The sequence below is a fragment of the Hyperolius riggenbachi genome, chromosome 1 (assembly GCF_040937935.1).
Source record: "Hyperolius riggenbachi isolate aHypRig1 chromosome 1, aHypRig1.pri, whole genome shotgun sequence".
NCBI lineage: Eukaryota > Metazoa > Chordata > Amphibia > Anura > Hyperoliidae > Hyperolius > Hyperolius riggenbachi.
This window is the reverse complement of record NC_090646.1, coordinates 261,829,023-261,846,768: the sequence shown is the minus strand read 5'-3', so window position 1 is coordinate 261,846,768 and position 17,746 is coordinate 261,829,023. Positions and strand designations below refer to the sequence as shown.

The following is a 17,746-nucleotide window of genomic DNA, read 5'->3' as shown; positions in this document are numbered from 1 at the left end:
ACACACGCAGCTTCCGGCTAAACAGGAAGCTGCGTGTGTAAGCATCTATGCAGAGCCAGCCAGAGAGGAGATCAGCGGCGATTGGAACCAGGGACGGAGGTGAGTTCTGCCTACAGCGCTTCCGTGAGCCGCTCACTCTGCATCTGAGGGGGGGGGGGGGGGGGCAGGGGAGAGGAAGGGAGGGAGAGGTCGGGCTGCCCTCCCCGCGGCCCCCCCTCCATTATGGGGACGGGGCACCTACCTACCTGCCCTATCCTGGGGGGCAGCTACCTAATCTAACCTATACTGGGGGGCACCTACCTAATCTATCCTGGGGGGCAGCTACCTAATCTAACCTAATCCTGGGGGGCACCTACCTAATCTATCCTGGGGGGCACCTACCTAATCTATCCTGGGGGGGCAGCTACCTAATCTATCCTGGGGGGCAGCTACCTAATCTATCCTGGGGGGGCAGCTACCTAATCTATCCTGGACGGCACCTACCTAATCTAACCTATACTTGGGGGCACCTACCTGCCCTATCCTGGGGGGCAGCTACCTAATCTATCCTGGGGGGCACCTACCTAATCTAACCTATACTGGGGGGCACCTACCTAATCTATCCTGGGGGCACCTACCTAATCTATCCTGGGGGGCACCTACCTAATCTATCCTGGGGGGGCAGCTACCTAATCTATCCTGGGGGGCACCTACCTAATCTAACCTATACTGGGGGGCACCTACCTAATCTATCCTGCAGGGCTGTGGAGTCGGTCCAAAAATCCACCGACTCCGACTCCTCAGTTTAGGATTCCACCGACTCCGACTCCACGACTCCGACTCCTCTAATTTGCATATTACAATTTTGTTGATTAAAAGTATGTAACATGAAATTCGTCTCTTAACTGCCAACGCTTAGGAATTTTACAAGACAACTGAAGTGAGAAGGATATGTAGACTACTATATTTATTCCCTTTAGACTAAAACTAGTCCTTGGTAAGAGTACTTGTAAAAGGTACAACCGGAACAAAGAACATCTATCAAGTGTGGGTGCATGTAAGAATGATGTGCAGGTACTCTGCAGGGGAATGAGGAGATTGTAAACAGACAACACCTCTGTGTTCAATGTGCACAGCATTCTCAGTGGATTCCCTGCAGCTCTGTGGGGAGTGCATATGTAGAGTATAGTACTACTGTGTAACAAAGTAAACCTGAGACAGATGAAATTAAAGTTTTATACATACCTGGGGCTTCCTCCAGCCGCCTTCAGGATAATCAGTCCCTCGTTGTCCTCCTCCACCACCTGGATCTTCTGCTATGAGTCCAGGTACTTGAGTCAGTCAAGCGTAGTGCGCATGAACACACTCCGCCGTGAGCGTACTACACCTGTGCAGCACTATTGCGCAGGTGCAGAATGTTCCTGGCTGTGGGAGCGGCATGCGGCCGGACAGCGCTGACTGGCTGAATTACCAGGACTCATAGCAGAAGATCCGGGTGGTGGAGGACAGTGAGGGACTGATTAGCCTGAAGGGGGCTGGAGGAAGCCCCAGGTATGTATAAAACTTTACTTTTCATCCGTCTCAGTTACCCTTTAATTTGTAGTCACCAAACCAAATTTTAATAACATATCAAATTATTTTATTTCATCAGCAAAGGGAGTGCATACATTTGCATAAATCAGCATCAATGCAGAATTATTTCCATCTCGTTGACCATCTCTATTAGTCACATAGCTACACATCAGGCTTTATTCTTACAGCATAGATGTTATTTAGTATATATAAGAGATTCCTGTGTACACATCATATATACAGTCACAATCAGATATGTATATCTGACCTTAAAAATAAGGGGACTGCTTTATTGAAGCAGCACAAGTAACTAATTTTGATTGGTTTATTTCATTTTTGTGGACTAAGCACAGCTATTACTGTATATATACTGTATATATACATTATTTTTAATGACTATTATCTGAGAAATAGAACATTTTATCATATTTTCTATTTTAATTACAGTTACAAATTCATTAGGAGTCGGAGTCGGTGCATTTTTTCCCGACTCCGACTCCAGGCACCCAAAATTGCCCGACTCCACGACTCCACAGCCCTGCTATCCTGGGGGGCAGCTACCTAATCTAACCTATACTGGGGGGCACCTACCTAATCTATCCTGGGGGGCAGCTACCTAATCTATCCTGGGGGGCACCTACCTAATCTATCCTGGGGGCAGCTTCCTAATCTATCCTGGGGGGCAGCTACCTAATCTATCCTGGGGGGCAGCTACCTAATCTAACCTATACTGGGGGGCACCTACCTAATCTAACCTATACTGGGGGGCACCGACCTAATCTAATTTATACTGGGGGCACCTACCTATCTAACCTATACTGGGGGCACTTACTTATCTAACCTGTATTGGGGGCACCTAGCTAGCCTATACAGGTGGCAACTAAACTGGCTACCTATATTGGAGGCACCTACCTAACTAACCTATACTGGGGGCACCTACCTATCTAACCAACGCTGGGGGCAACTATTCTGGCTACCTATATTAGAGGCACCCACCTAGCTAACCTGTACTGGGGGCACCTATCTATCTAACTTATACCGGCGGCGCCTGCCTATCTCACCTATACCGGGGGCAACTATACTGGCTTACCTATGCCTGACTACCTATACTGGGGGTACCTATAGCTGGCTATAGGGATTTTGATATGTGTGTGCATCCGTCGGGTGTTGCCGGGGGAGGGGGGGCTGTTGTTGCCGGGGGGCACATCCAGATTCCGCATCGGGGCCCAGAGGTTTGTAGCTACGCCACTGAGTCTGGACAATAAATCTTCTGGTGACCTACAAGTCATATATGGTCTGTTAACATATTTTGTCTAGACCTGGGGGTCATATATGGGCTGACAGCATTATATGGTCTAGACTCCTAAATCTTACAGCTCGGGTACTCAAAACTGACACAAGGTCAAAAGTCACTGAGAAGTAAAAATTGCCAACAGGGAAAGGGAGAGTCAAATGTACAAGGTCAGGGTATAAATATGGACTTGAAACGCTCAGTCAAGACACACATACATAGTGGTGTCCTACATCATATATGACTTAGCGAATGAGACTCTTGATCTCAGGCTCGTGGGTTCAGGCCCCTACAAATGTGTGGTAAAGTATTTTAATTTCATGTACTTTAGATGACCAAAGCTTTTAGGTATTTATGTTGTTTTGAATATTTCTTATAACCCTGTTTGATGTAATTTTTGTATATTCTTTTTGTATAACTACAAGAATATATTTTTATATAAAATTATTCTGGTCTAAAACTCGTTATTTCATTGGGCTGATCTGTGATACTACAAATGCATATTGTTGGTATGACAGTAGCTAAGAGCTCATCTCTCCAACACTAGGAAAACTGAAGCTTAATTGAGTTTAGTATTCTCCACAGTTGGTTCACCTATTTTACATCGGGTCTAACTGCTCAGGTCAAAAAGTAAACACTTAAGAAGAGGGGAGCTTCTGGATCCTATAAATGCTTCCTTTGGCATCCTTTGATCTGGGCTGTGCTCCTTTTCAAGCACGAGAACGGCTGTACTGTGCCTGCACAAGTATGCCTGCGCAGTTAAACTGAGCCGTTCATGCACAGCCGTAGTACGGCTGCACTCTTGCTTGAAGAGGAGCGCAACCCCGATCAGATTTTTGACAAAAGCCCTTGTGGAAAATGCTTGTGGTTTGGGGTGGTCCATGAGTAGCAGAAGGGGACTGGAGGACACCATGGGAAGCTTCTATGGGATCCAGAGGCTTCCCTCTTCTTACATAAGTATTTCCTTTTTTGACTTGAGCTTCAGGTTCACTTTAACTATACAATTACTAAAATGTCTGTGCACAATGGTCTGATCTATAATAGCTGTTTCATACAATTTCAGGAAATGCTGAAGAAGTGCCACCTCTGTATGGAATCCATTGTACAAGCCAAAGATAGGCAGGCAGCTGAAGCTAACAAAAATGCTAGCATCCTTTTGGAGGAGCTGGATTTAGAAAAGGTAATCTACCTCTATCATATCTAGACTTGCAAATGAGTTATTTGTAACAAGTTTTAACAGTCTGGATTTGTGTGTTTTTCTGTAATTGATCTTCTGGTAAGTCTCTGCGCTGTTTGATATTTAGCTCAGAGAAGAAAGTAGAAGGTTGGCTTTAGCTGCAAAGCGGGAGAAAAGGAAGGAGAAACGGAGAAAGAAAAAAGAGGAGCAACGGAGAAAACTAGAGGAAATTGAAGCAAAAAACAAGGAAAACTTTGAGCTTCAAGCTGCTATTGAAAAAGAAAAGCAGAAAGTTGAAGGTAAATGTTATTACTGTTAATGTGATGTGTTTTTTTAAAGTTTGACACTTACAGCATGATGATGCGTTACTACCCTCCAACCTAGGATTTCTGCATTTCAATTTTAACATGGACAGTATAACCAGTTATTAATCGCCTTGCCCCGCAACTTTTCATATATCTGTTTACCTAGGTGACACAATTACAAATTACATTACCATGCAAGCTATGAACAATATAAACCGGCCCATTTTTTTCTCATACTTCCAGTGGGTCTTCCAATATTAGTTCATGCCTTAATCACATCAAAGCTGGACTACTGCAATGTTCTCTATACAGGCCTTCCAAACGAAGGCCTGTAATTTTTGTATAGGCTCTTAACTAGCCAACCCCGCCATTGCCACATAACACCAACCCTTTGCTCACCCCACAGGCTACTGGTAAAATAGAGAATTCTGTTTTACATTTTTTTTTTACATTTAAATCCTTACACAATCCAGGCCCTGGATACCCAAAGGACTTGTTGCAACTGCATCATACACCCCACAATCTTAGATCAAAAGGATGCAATACCTTGGGCACTCCTAGAGTCCACCTCAAAACTTTTGGAGACCGAGCCTTCTGTCGTACTGCCACTATACTTTGGAATGCCCTGCCACACCCAATCAGGACAGTTCCATCCCTGGAAGCATTTAAAGAAAACCTGTAACAAAAAAATCCCCTCTGGGGGATGCTTACCTCAGGAGCGGGAAGCCTTTGGATCCTAATGAGGCTTCTCCCATACTCCTCCATCACGGCAATCCATCGCTGTGACACCCTTCCGAACAGCGCCAAGGTAAATATTTACCTACCGCGATCCAGCACAGATGTAGTGGCTTTTCGTTGGGGCTAAGGCGGAAATGGCCAAGCCCGATCATATCCACTCTACTGCGCAGACGTGAGTCCTTTGTGCCTGCGCAGTAGAGTGGATATGATCGGGCTCGGCTTTTTCCGCTTTAGCCCGGACGAAGAGCTGCTACTGTGCCGGAGCACGGTGGGTAAATATTGCCACGCCTTCACACTTGCTTGTCAAGATGTTGGGAGGAGCCAGCGCAGGATCCCCCAGGCTATAGAGGACGGGGAAGACTCATTGGGACCCTGAGGCTTCCCACTCCCTAGGTAAGAATCTCCCAAGGGAGCCTTTTTTTTTTTTTGCAAGTCTTTGTCCAAACTGAAAACCCACCTCTTACGTCTGGCATTTATGAACACCTGACTATTTCCTCTGTAACAACAGAGTCCAGCCTGCAACCTTGTCTTGATCTGAGACATAACTATGTGCTTGGAGTCCTATGGGAGAAACATGCTTTACAATTGGTATTGTATTGTTTTCTATAAAACAGTGTAAATATTGAAGCATTTTTGTGTTGTTTTACCATAGTGATCTTATATTGTCATTGTTAACTTTTATTTTCTTTTGATTTGCTAGATGAACCTCCTGTTGTAACTGAACCACCTAGTGCAACCACCACCACTACTATTGGCATATCTGCTACATGGACCACTCTGGCGGGCTCACATGGGAAGAGGAACAATACCATTACCACAAGTAGTACAAAGAGGAAAAGTAGAAAGAACAAAATTGCTGAAAATGTGCAGATTATATTTGAAGACCAACTTCCCATTACATATGGTCAACAAGAAAAGCTAAATGGGGAGTCCAAAAGTAGTAGTACCAGTGAAAGTGGAGACAGTGACAACATGAGGATCTCAAGCTGCAGTGATGAGAGTAGCAATAGCAGCCATAAGAGTGACAATCATACTGCCACTAATGAAGGTATCTTACAGAGCAAAAAGAAACCATCTGTGCTAGTATCCTCCCCGAAAGAAGAAAGGAAACTATCATCTAAAACCTCAGTAAAGTGAGTTATTTTTTCTTTGTTGGTTTGTGTGCATTTATATAATGTGTTTATTATCCAAGTTGACCTACAGTCATGTAACAAAACTAAACAATTGATCGGATATCTATGGAGGTTCATGTCTTTTCACAATCCTCTTTTTCATTTACATACGATAGGAAAATGTGCTGTCGTATATGGCCATTTAGGAAATGAGCACAGATGAATGGCTAGATCTATTCCTAAAGATGCCATACTCCTGTACACAATCTATACAACCGTCAGCTGTTTTAAGTCCCTCATATTGTTAAACACCGTACAACAAATATAGCCCAGGTTAATCACAGCTGTTAAACTACAAATTGTATCCTAAAGGCAACTTGAAGTGATAGAGATATAGAGGCTGCGATATCTATTTCCATTTAAACAATGCCATGTTGCCTGGCAGTCCTGCTGATCCTCTGTAATACTTTTAGTAATAGACCCCGAACAAGCATGTCAATTGGATGTTTCTGACAAAAATCTAACGAGTAGCTGCATGCTTGTTTCAGGTGTGTGATTCACGCTACTGCAGCCAGAGATCAGAAGGCCTGCCAGGCAACTGGCATTGTTTAAAATAAAATAAATATGGCAGCCTCCATATACCTCTTGCTGCAGGTTCACTTTAAAGGTACCCTTAAAGTGGACCCAAACCAAACATTTTTTTTATATAAAAATATTTAGTTGCACCACTCTGACACAAAGATAAATAAACACTCCTTCAAGCCTATGAGCATTTCAATGCATGCTTTTCACCCTTCTCCTGTCATAAAAAGGGGTTATACAGGTGGCAGCCATTACTTCTGAGCTTAGTAGGAGGTTTTAGATCATGGGTGTGTTTGTCATCAGCTACCCTCCCTCACAGGCGCGTCGTCTATGTGAAATCTCACACAAGTTAAGATCACCTCACCGTGACATCATCAGTAGCAGCCTGTGTTTTTGTTTTTGTTATCTCTTCCACCAGTCTGCTGGATTCTGTCCCGGCAATATGAAAGTAAGGGAGGGGTTCCTCCAATAAATGTAAACTATTTTACATTTGTCATCATGCAGTTTAAAAAAGGCTGCTATTTATTATTATAATTTACAAAATACATTTTATTTCTGAAATGTTGTATTTTTAATTTGGGTCCACTTTAACTGAGAGGGATATGGATGTTTCCTTTTTAACAATACCAGTTGCCTGGTAGCCCTGCTGATCTCTTTGGCTGCATTAGTGGCTGAATTACACACCTAAAACAAGCATGCAGCTAATCCAGTCTGACTTCAGTCAGAGCACCTGATCTGCATGCTTGTTAAGGGGCTGTGGCTAAATGTTTTAAGCCTCATCTACACGCGTAGATGAAGCCCCGACCCGGCGGCTCGATTAGCCGCCGGATCACCTCTTCCGCGTCCCCGCTCCGCGCCACTTATTTTCCGCTCGATTCCCTGCCATTGTCCCCTGGCGGGGAACAAGCAGGGAATCGGCGGTAGCAAGATCCGACCTGTCGGATCTTATCAATCGATTGATAACACACATCGGAGCCTCATCTACGCGTGTAGATGAGGCTTTAGAGACACGGGCTCAGCAGGAGAGTCAAGCAACTGGTAGTATTTGAAAAGGAAAAATCCATATCCTCAGTTTAGGTTGTTCCCTAAAGGGCCCTTTTCCACTAGCAATTTTATTGGGATCATTGATGTTTCGAGTGACAGTTCGTGGCTGGGCGCTGTACAGATGTGTTGCTAGCCTACAGGCTAGTAGCCCATTCTGTTGAGACTTTACTGGCAAAAAGGAGTTGGAGCACCAAGGTAGGAGTCACCAGCTTGGTATTTTAACCTCCCTGGCGGTATATTAAAAACCGCCAGGGGGCAGCGCTGCCGTTTTTTTGCTTTTTTTTTTTTCTTTTAAATCATGTAGCGAGCCTAGGGCTCGCTACATGATAGCCGCTGCTCAGCGGCATCCCCCCCAGCCCCTCCGATCGCCTCCGGCGATAGGCGATCAGGAAATCCCATTCAAAGAACGGGATTTCCTGGAGGGCTTCCCCCGTCTAAGGGAGTCCCGATCCACCCCTTAGTGCTGCCTGGAGCTGATAGGCCAGGCAGCGCAGGGGTTGGGGGGGGCTCTACGGCGGCGCGGATAGCGGCGGTCGAGCGCGGGGCGGCGGCGATCGGTGTGCTGGCGCAGCTAGCAAAGTGCTAGCTGCGTCCAGCAAAAAAAAAATACGCAAAACGGCCCAGCAGGGCCTGAGAAAACCTCCGGCGCGGCTTACCTCGAACTACGTTCGGGGTTACCGCCAAGGAGGTTAAATATATTTATTGCAAATGTACACCATTTTGTGCTTGCTAACTAATGAAAAATAATCACATGCATTAAAAAATGAGTGTCTGAACTATCTTTAAAATTGAAATGTGTGCATATTTGTTTGAGTGTACAGAATTTGAAACGTGTCAGACTTTAGTCCTTCAAGAACCTTCTTTTTTTTTTTTTTTTAACGTACTGTACTAGGATTTATTTTATAAATATGAGGTAAGCTGAATAAGGTCTGCTAGTGACAGGCCGAGGTTTTCTTTTAAAGAGGAGCTGTTAGGTATAGGGTCTCAGAAATAAACCCACACATCAGTAGCTAAATATTGGCTGTACTTACATTACATATGGTTTTCACTGTCCACGTTTGGATTTCCCAGAATTTTTATATAGTATTTGCAGAGACGGATGCTCCTGACAGCTCATGGCAGGTTCCATGTTTGTCTGTCTTGTATGAAGCTAATTGTGATGTCATATCCTCCCTTACCTTGCTTCCTGATGATTCGACTCACAAAAAAGATCAGGATCAAAGATCCTAATGGTTCATGATCCGGACAACACTACTGTGCAGTGAATATTAATTAGCCATGTGGCTAGGATCAATAGCGGACTCACGGAACATGTGCTGTGAGTTAGGCTGCTGTTACAAGCTGCTGTAACATGAGCCTGTAACTTCCCACTGTGAAAGCAGCCTTAGGGCGGGATAGGGAAATGAAGGGGAGGACCAAGGGAGTGCACTGGGGAGAAGCAGCCCCAGAATGCTTTGCAGTATCTGTTATGCGGCCTGCCGGCCTCCTTAGGAGCTTGGGAATACAGAGCCTTGCTGTTCAGCAAACATCAAAGTAAGAGAGATTTTTAACTTCAGTATTGCCTTTTTGGCTTCCTTCTAAACTGTTTAACACAGGAGAATAGAGGTTTAAATTCGCTTTTGCAGCCTGACCGTTACTCTTTAAGGTGTAAAGTACCTGTAGGGAAAAATAGTTCTCCAAATGGGTACTCATCTGAAAAAAGGGAAGCTTTTGAATAATCAAGTGGCTTCCCCCATCCTCCTCCACAGGCCCGGCTTGTTGACAACTTGCACCTGCTCAGTATCACTGACCCGATCAGGTTCTGCTTTTTCCAACGAAGCCCAAGTGGGTTCATGCTACGGCGCAGTGCGGCCACAGGCTTGCAATCTTCAGGGGTCTTAGCACTGGAACAGCCTGGCAGAGAAGGAAGGGGGAAGCCTCTATAGGATGCAGAGGCTTCCCTCTCCTGTGGCAAGTATGGAAAATGTTAGGTTGCAAACCTCACAGGTTTGCTTTAAATGAGCTTCATTTTATATTTATGAAAGTGCAAAATCCTTTCAGTGGCTATGCTTATATTAGCAAGCTTTCTTTTTTCCAGGTAATATTTATAATCTTGCTGCATAATTTTAAACTGATCAGTGCGGAATGTTATGGCTATTCTTACTACTCGCTAAAACAGGACTTGCACCACCTGCTGGTAGCTGTTTTGGGTGTTAGTACCAGAAAATCCAGGTTTGTTTTCCATTGAGGGCATTCTGGTTCATTCTGAATACACTCATCTAATACTGTTTGCATCACCAGTATTTTATCAACTATCTTTTCCTTTTTTTTTCCTTGAAGGTTATCTGAATCTATAGTTGAAACAGGTAATTCTTTATCAACAAGCACTAAAACAGGGCCTTCTCCACTATCCTCCCCAAATGGAAAATTGACTATAGCCAGCCCTAAGAGAGGGCTAAAGAGGGAGGAAGGATGGAAAGAGGTAGTTCGAAGGTGAGTACTGATAACTATGCACTAAAAACTGTGTGAGAGAAGCAAGAGAAAATCCATAAACCTAGATCCATGGTGCACAAGTCTATGTAAAGATATTAAAAAGTATTTACTTTTCAATTTGAGTTGACAGCAAGTCCAGATTGGATTAATTTGCAACCATGACAGCCACATTCTGTACTAAGTATAGTCAAGAAACTGCACCTTACGTAGAAGTAACTGGCTACTCCAAGGAAAAGCAGTTGTTGCTTATTTTTAATAAATGTATTATTCCAGTGGCTGATTGCAAATTGTGATTTTCTTATCTGCCAGTTATAAACACTGTGGAATGGCTTTTTTTATATGTGCATAAAAACAAAGCAAGCCGGTTGAAATGTTTCATTCTTTCAATTACATAGACTGAACTGAATAGATTGAACATCTATCAGTAATTGTCTCTTTTGTTAATTACTATCTGCATCACCACAATAATCTCATCCTGCGTGCATTTCAAAGGTATGTTGGTTTTGATGTCTGTAATATGATTGGATAGAATTGAGGTATTTTGGAGGGAAAATTCATTTTAATCACCTTTTCCATTTATGGTTTCTGAGCTAACTGTTAACTTTGCATCAGATCTGCATTGCTTGGCTATAGACTTGATAATCAGACTGCAGATGGCAGGCTGCCATATGCCTGCAGCCAGCCTAGCTTCTGCAGGCTAGTACATGGGTATTACCGAGCAATGTCTGCTAAAATAAGGCCTGTAGACCATTTCAGCTAACAAACTTCATGTGCTTGCCAATGCACCACTGAATGGTGTTCATGTATTGTCAAGCTACAATGGGCTCTATTCACAAAACTTCTCATAAATTACTTATTTATCACCTATTTGATGAAAATATCCTTTCAGCACACGTACAAGCAAAATAATCAAAGTAAGTAGTTCCTGATCAACTTCATTGCAGTATTAATTTTCCCACCTTAATTATATTTTTGCTCTTTGGGAGCTTAAAGCAGACCCAAACTAAACATTTTTTAACCAGTTCACTGCCAAGGGTTTTTACCCTAACGGACCAGAGCAATTTTCACCTTTCAGCGCTCCTCCCTTTCATTCACCAATAACTTTTTCACTACGTATCACAGCAAATTGATCAATACCTTGTTTTTATTGCCGCTAAATAGGCTTTTTGGAGGCGATATTTATTTTCAGTAATACCTTTTCTTTTTATGCATTTTAAAGGGAAAAACAAGGAAAAAAATGAAAAAATACACGATTTCTCCATTTTCATCCCCTATAGTTTTAAAATAAACACTGCTAATGTGCATAAAACACACACATTTTATCTGCCTATTTGTCCTGGTTATCACAATATATAAATTATGTCCCTAGTGCAAAGTATGGTGACAATATATTATTTGGAAATAAAGGTGTATTTTTCCTATGTTGTGTTTTTTGTTTTCTCATTGCATACTACCAATGAATTCAAGCCCTTATTTGCAAATATAACAGTAGTTCACCCTCATAGCATATATATTTTAAAAGCTGAGTCCCTAAGGTAACTATTTATGCATTCGGTTTTCAATTCTGTCACTTTTGGTGTTTTTTACAAGTGTTCTATTTTGGTACAGAGTATATGGAAATAACAGTTTTATTGCTTCTCATTCAGTTTGCCAAAAAACAAAAATCAAATGACATATGCATAATCTCTCAAACACCCCAAATTATCTTCTCTTGCTTGTCACAGTTAAAATGATACCCTATACACATCATCAGATAGTGTTTTGGCCACATAATACACTGTTAATCATGAGCAGCGCCAATGTATTTTTCAAGGCCATTTTTTGCACCAGAAACAATACAGTCATACTTTCCTAGCAAAACCCCTGGTGTCTCAGAACATTGGATATAGGTCATAAATGATACCATTCTGAAAACTAGAGAACCAGACCTACCCAAATATACATATTTTGTAACATTTGCACTTTTGCGGTTTTGATGAAATTGCACCGTAACTTTGAAAAAATTTTTTTTTTTACAGTTTTCTTTGGCATGAAAAAACAATTCAAATGACATATGCATGATCTCTCAAACACCCCAAATTATCTTCTCTTGCTTGTCACGGTTAAAATGATACCCTATACACATCATCAGATAATGTTTTGGCCACATAATACACTGTTAATCATGAGCAGCGCCAATGTATTTTTCAAGGCCATTTTTTGCACCAGAAACAATACAGTCATACTTTCCTAGAAAAACCCCTGGTGTCTCAGAACATTTGATATAGGTCATAAATGATACCATTCTGAAAACTAGAGAACCAGACCTACCCAAATATACATATTTTGTAACATTTGCACTTGTACGGTTTTGCTGAAATTGCACCGCAACTTAGAAAATTGTATTTTTTGCCTTTTTATTTTACTTTGGCACACAACAACAATTCAAATGACATATGAATAATCTCTCAAACACTCCAAATTCTCTTCTCTTGCTTGTCACGGTTAAAATGATACCCTACACACATCATCAGATAGTGTTTTGGCCACATAATACACTGTTAATCATGAGCAGCGCCAATGTACTTTTTAAGGCCCTTTTTTACCAAATGCAACAATGTAATTCTTTCTTCTCAAAGCCCCAGGAGTGTAAGACCATTCAATAAAAGACACAAATGTTACCATTCTGAAAACTAGACACTCAGGCCTACTCAGTTGCAAATAGAATAATTTAAGTGAGGCCTAAATCACTATCCATAACATGAATGACAGATACATTGGAACTCACCATTGCAGGTCTAGCAGGATGGAGAAAGGCCAGAGGTCATACGCCAAGGCAAGCCAGTGGTCAGAAGATGGGGAGTGGTCTGCAGAGTAAAGTCTTGTGGCGAACACTCTCGCCTTGCAGCAGCAAGTCCAAATGGGAAAAAAACTATTTGCAGGTTGTAGGAGTCTTGGGTTTCCTCTAAGCTTCTGGGTTTCCTCCCACACCCCCAAAAAAGGTGGTAATGTTAACTAGTGGTAATTGTGAACTCCTTTGAGGGACAGTAAGTGGCAAATAAAAGTAGAGAGGAAAAAGTCCAGTGAAAATTTAGGGTAATGAAGAAGGAAAAAAAAAAAAAAAAGTCTAATAGCTGCTGAGGGTATGGTATGCCTCAAAGCAGCCGGCAACGCAGAGTCCCGGCTGTGAGGGGCACTTTGGGCAGTGGTATCTGCTGTCTTTCCGCCTCTTGTGCTTGGTGCACACCCGGCATCGCTTCTGTGGCTTCGCCTTAATTGGGTTCGGGGGGATCAGGGCAGGAAAATGTTTTCCCCTTAGGCGAACTGCTCCATCCAGTTGCATTGGATTGAATTCCTCCATAAGGTGTACGCTTTCATTGATCAGCGATCTTAAAGCTTGTCGCATAAACGGGAGGTAGCTGTCACCGTGGCATTTCTTTTTATAAAGCACAAATGCGTTGTGCATGGCCATCTGCAGGAGGTAAAAAAAAACTTTTTTGTACCAGGCCCTCTTTTTTTTTTTTTAAAAAAAAGTAGTAGGAGAGCATTTGGTCCGCAAGATCCACCGCACCCATATTTTTTGTGTAGTCGACCAATGCCATTGGCTTCTCGATCCGCTCTCTGGAGGTTGTGACAGGAACCACTTCTTCATTATGAATTGAAGTCAGGACCATGACGTCTCTCTTGTCCCTGAATTTTATAGCCAGGAGCTCACCACTTCTGAGACTGTGTGTTTCCCCTTTCGATAATTTTTTATTAACCACCTGTGGTGGGAGGCCTTTGCGGTTTGGCCTCACTCTCCCACAGGCACCAGTCTCTGCAGAATATAAAAATTTGAAAAGGGGAATGCTGGTGTAGAAGTTATCCACGTACAAATGATAGCCTTGGTGGAGGAGTGGGTTGGCTAGTTCCACCACAATTTTCCCACTGGTTGGCATGTATGGTGGGCACCCAGCTGGTTGCAAATGGTTTTCTTTGCCCTCATACAGGAAAAAAGAATAGGTGTAGCCAGTGCTGCTCTCACATAGTTTATAAAATTTTATCCCATACTTGGCAGCCTTACTTGGAATGTATTGTTTTATCCCTAATCTGCCATGGAAGGGTAAGAGGGATTCATCCACTGCAACCTCTCTCTCTGGGGTGTACACCTCGCTAAATTTTGTACTGAGGTGGGTGAGGATGGGCCTCAGCTTAAAAAGCTTGTCATGGCCAGGATCACCTTTGGGGACATTGTCCGAATTGTCGGCAAAGTGCAGGCACTTCATAAGAGCCTCATAGCGCTGCCTGCTCATGGAAGCTGGAAACAGGGGTGTTGCGTGCATAAAGTCCTTAGACCAGTACAGTCTTATTTCTGGCTGTTGGAGTATGCCCATGTGTAGTGTTAGGGCCAGAAACACCTTTAGCTCAGGTATGGTGGTGGGCTCCCATTTCTCAGCCAAATAGCAGGTGGGCTTCTGGGCAATATACTGCTGCGCAAACAAATTAGTTTGCTCCACAATGTGCTGCAGCAAATCATCACCCACAAAGAGCTGGAAGAAGTCAGCAGGCCCGAAGTTGTCAGTGGGCACTAATATTTCGCTTGCCCCTGTAAAAGGCGGGATGTTGGGTGCTACAAGGTTAGCGGGTGACCAGGTGCCCCGAATTATGTCCTCAGGTACCGGTGGGCGTACCTGCCTTTGCCTGGCTCCCCTTCGGCCTCTGCTGCTAGCTGCAGCAGTGCTACCCACTGAGCCCCCTGAGGTGGCATCTGAAGGGCCCTGGACAGTGGTTCCCCTCTGGCCTGTGCTGCTAGCTGCAGCTGTGCTACCCACCGAGCCCCCTGCGGTGGATTCTGAAGGGCCCTCACCAGTGGACTCATCATCCCTCCTGAAGCGGCGAGATGGCTGCCCAACGCTCTCTGAACTGTCAGAATCTGACTCAGAGCCGCTGCTCGTTGGGTGCCATTCGCTCCCTGAATCGTCCCCACTGCTGCTGCTCTGCTGGAGGAAGGCGGCTGCCTCCTCAACAGAATACAGTCTCCTCGCCATAGTAAGCAAAGGGGATAGATGGATGGATGGGAGGGATGGATGGATGGGATAGACAGACAGATCGATCGATCAACCGAGCAATTGATCAATAACAAAGATTTTTTTTTTTTTTTTTTTTTTTTTATGAAGATGAAAAAAAGGATATAGATAGAAAGAAAGTATAGATAGAAATATCAGAGAAAGGGTAAAAGAGGGGTGAAGAAGTACAGAAAAGTACTAAGAAGTACTAAAAAGTACTAAAATAAAACAGAAAATCAGTAAATGGCAAAGGAGGGGGAGGATAAGGGGTTAATAAAAAAGTATGGGGATAAAATTTTATTTAAAAATATAAAAATCCTACCACAATCACAGTCTTTCTCCCTCACAGCTCCTGTCACCTCTGAATGCTGATTGACAGCAGTCTGAGGTGACAGATGAGCTGGGAGGGAGAAAGCAACTTTGTTTACAGACACTACAGGACAGATCATTGTTACTGGCTTGTAACAATGATCTGCCTTGTTACTGGCACTTGATTGGCCCAGGGACCATGTGATTCCCTGGTCCAATCACCAAGCCGCGGGACCCGACGTGCGCGCGCAGCGGGAGCGCGCCCGCTCGCACACAGCAGCAGAGTTACAATGTAACTTATTAAAACGTCCTGTTGCCATTAATAGTGGCGAACATGACGTTTTAATGCGTTACATTGTCCCTAAATGGTTAAATTAAAAATATTTAGTTGCACCACTCTGACACATACAAAGATAAATAAACACTCCTTCAAACCTATGATCATTTCAGTGCATGCTTTTTCACCCTTCTCTTTTCATAGCTAGGGTTATACTGGGGGCAGCCATTAGCAATTCCTCCTTTGCCAGACCCCATCTACTCCACCAGTTTGCCGGAAAAATCCCGGCAATTTGAAAGGAAGGGAGGGTTTCCTACAATAAATGTAAAATTATTTTGTGTCATCATGCAGCTGAAAAAAGGCTGCTATTTATTATTATAATTTAGAAAATAGATTTTATTTCTGAAATCTTGTATTTTTAATTTGGGTCCACTTTAAAAAAGTAACATAGATAAGGCGAAAATACTGGAAAACAGGTGAAAAAGCTTTGTGAATCATGCCCATTGTCAGAACACAAAACACTAGGCTAAAGAATCTGTCCCAGTACATCAGGTTTTTCATCTAAAGATGATTTTTCCTTTTTTTGACAATGCTAGGTTTGTTTGGCTGCAGATGATTGGCTGAAATTGTGCATTTTACTTGATCAAAGTACCAGGTCTAACAGTACCTGTACATAAGTGTCGCTAATGCTGGAATTATCTTACTTGGGTTATAGCTGATATGTCTTGTAACTTTTTGTTTTCCTTTTCCTTAGGTCGAAGAAGGTATCTGTACCATCCACAGTCATTTCACGGGTTATTGGTAGGGGTGGTTGTAACATCAATGCTATCCGAGAATTTACGGGAGCGCACATTGACATAGACAAACAGAAGGACAAAACTGGTGACAGAATCATAACAATTAGGTAAATGTAGAAACTATATTATTGACTGTTAAAATCTGAGTACAACTTCAGACTACTGTGCAGAGGTATCTTAACCACTTCGCATTCAGTCGTTTTCACTTTATGCATCCGAGCAATGTTCACCTCCCATTCATTAGCCTATAACTTTATCACTACTTATCACAATGAACTGATCTATATCTTGTTTTTTCCGCCACCAATTAGGCTTTCTTTTGGGGGTACATTTTGCTAAGAGCCACTTTACTGTAAATGCATTTTAACAGGAAGAATAAGAAAAAAAAGTAAATTCATTTTCTCAGTTTTCGGCCATTATAGATTTAAAATAATACATGCCTCCATAATTAAAACCCACCTGTTGTATTTGCCTATTTGGCCCAGTTATTACACAATTTAAATTGTGTCCCTATCACAATGTATGGCGACAATATTTTATTTAGAAATAAAAGTGCATTTTTTCCGTTGTGCATCCATCACTATTTACAAGCTTATAATTTAAAACAAAATAGAAATATTTCATGTTTACTTTGATATTTAAAAAGTTTAGACCCTTAGGTAAATATTTAAGTGTTTTTTTTTTTTTATTGTAATGTTTTTTGTTTTTTCTTATTCAACATTTTATGTGGGTATTTTTTGGAGGGTGGGATGTAAATTGTCATTTTAAAATGTAAATATATGATTATTTTTATAGTTTTTAAATTTAGGTGTGGTTTTACTTTTAGGCCACAAGATGGCAGCCATGAGTTTGTTTACGTGACGTCACTCTAAGCGTAACATGTACGCTTAGAGGGATGCTAGAGCCAGAAAAAGCGAAGCTTCCGAGAGAAGCTGTCGCTTTTTCTGCGGAGAAGAGCAATCAGTGATCGGGCACCATAGCCCGATTCACTAATTGCCTGGCTAACGAACTGCGGGCCGGGAGCGCACATGGCCTCCTGGATGTAACTGTTACGCCCAGGAAGGTTA

At 42.7% G+C, this 17,746-nt stretch overlaps 1 protein-coding gene across 5 annotated transcripts in view; it reads left to right on the top strand.

Annotated features, from left to right (window-relative positions):
* Positions 1–17,746, top strand: part of ANKRD17 (ankyrin repeat domain 17) — a 233,656-nt gene that overhangs the window by 197,082 nt on the left and 18,828 nt on the right. For all 5 annotated transcript variants that reach the window (XM_068233424.1, XM_068233418.1, XM_068233427.1 and 2 more), the window contains exons 24-28: positions 3,906–4,022; positions 4,147–4,318; positions 5,763–6,195; positions 10,120–10,272; positions 16,637–16,786. In XM_068233424.1, the coding sequence (XP_068089525.1) occupies positions 3,906–4,022; positions 4,147–4,318; positions 5,763–6,195; positions 10,120–10,272; positions 16,637–16,786 (1,025 nt within the window). The remainder of the gene's footprint in view (positions 1–3,905; positions 4,023–4,146; positions 4,319–5,762; positions 6,196–10,119; positions 10,273–16,636; positions 16,787–17,746) is intronic.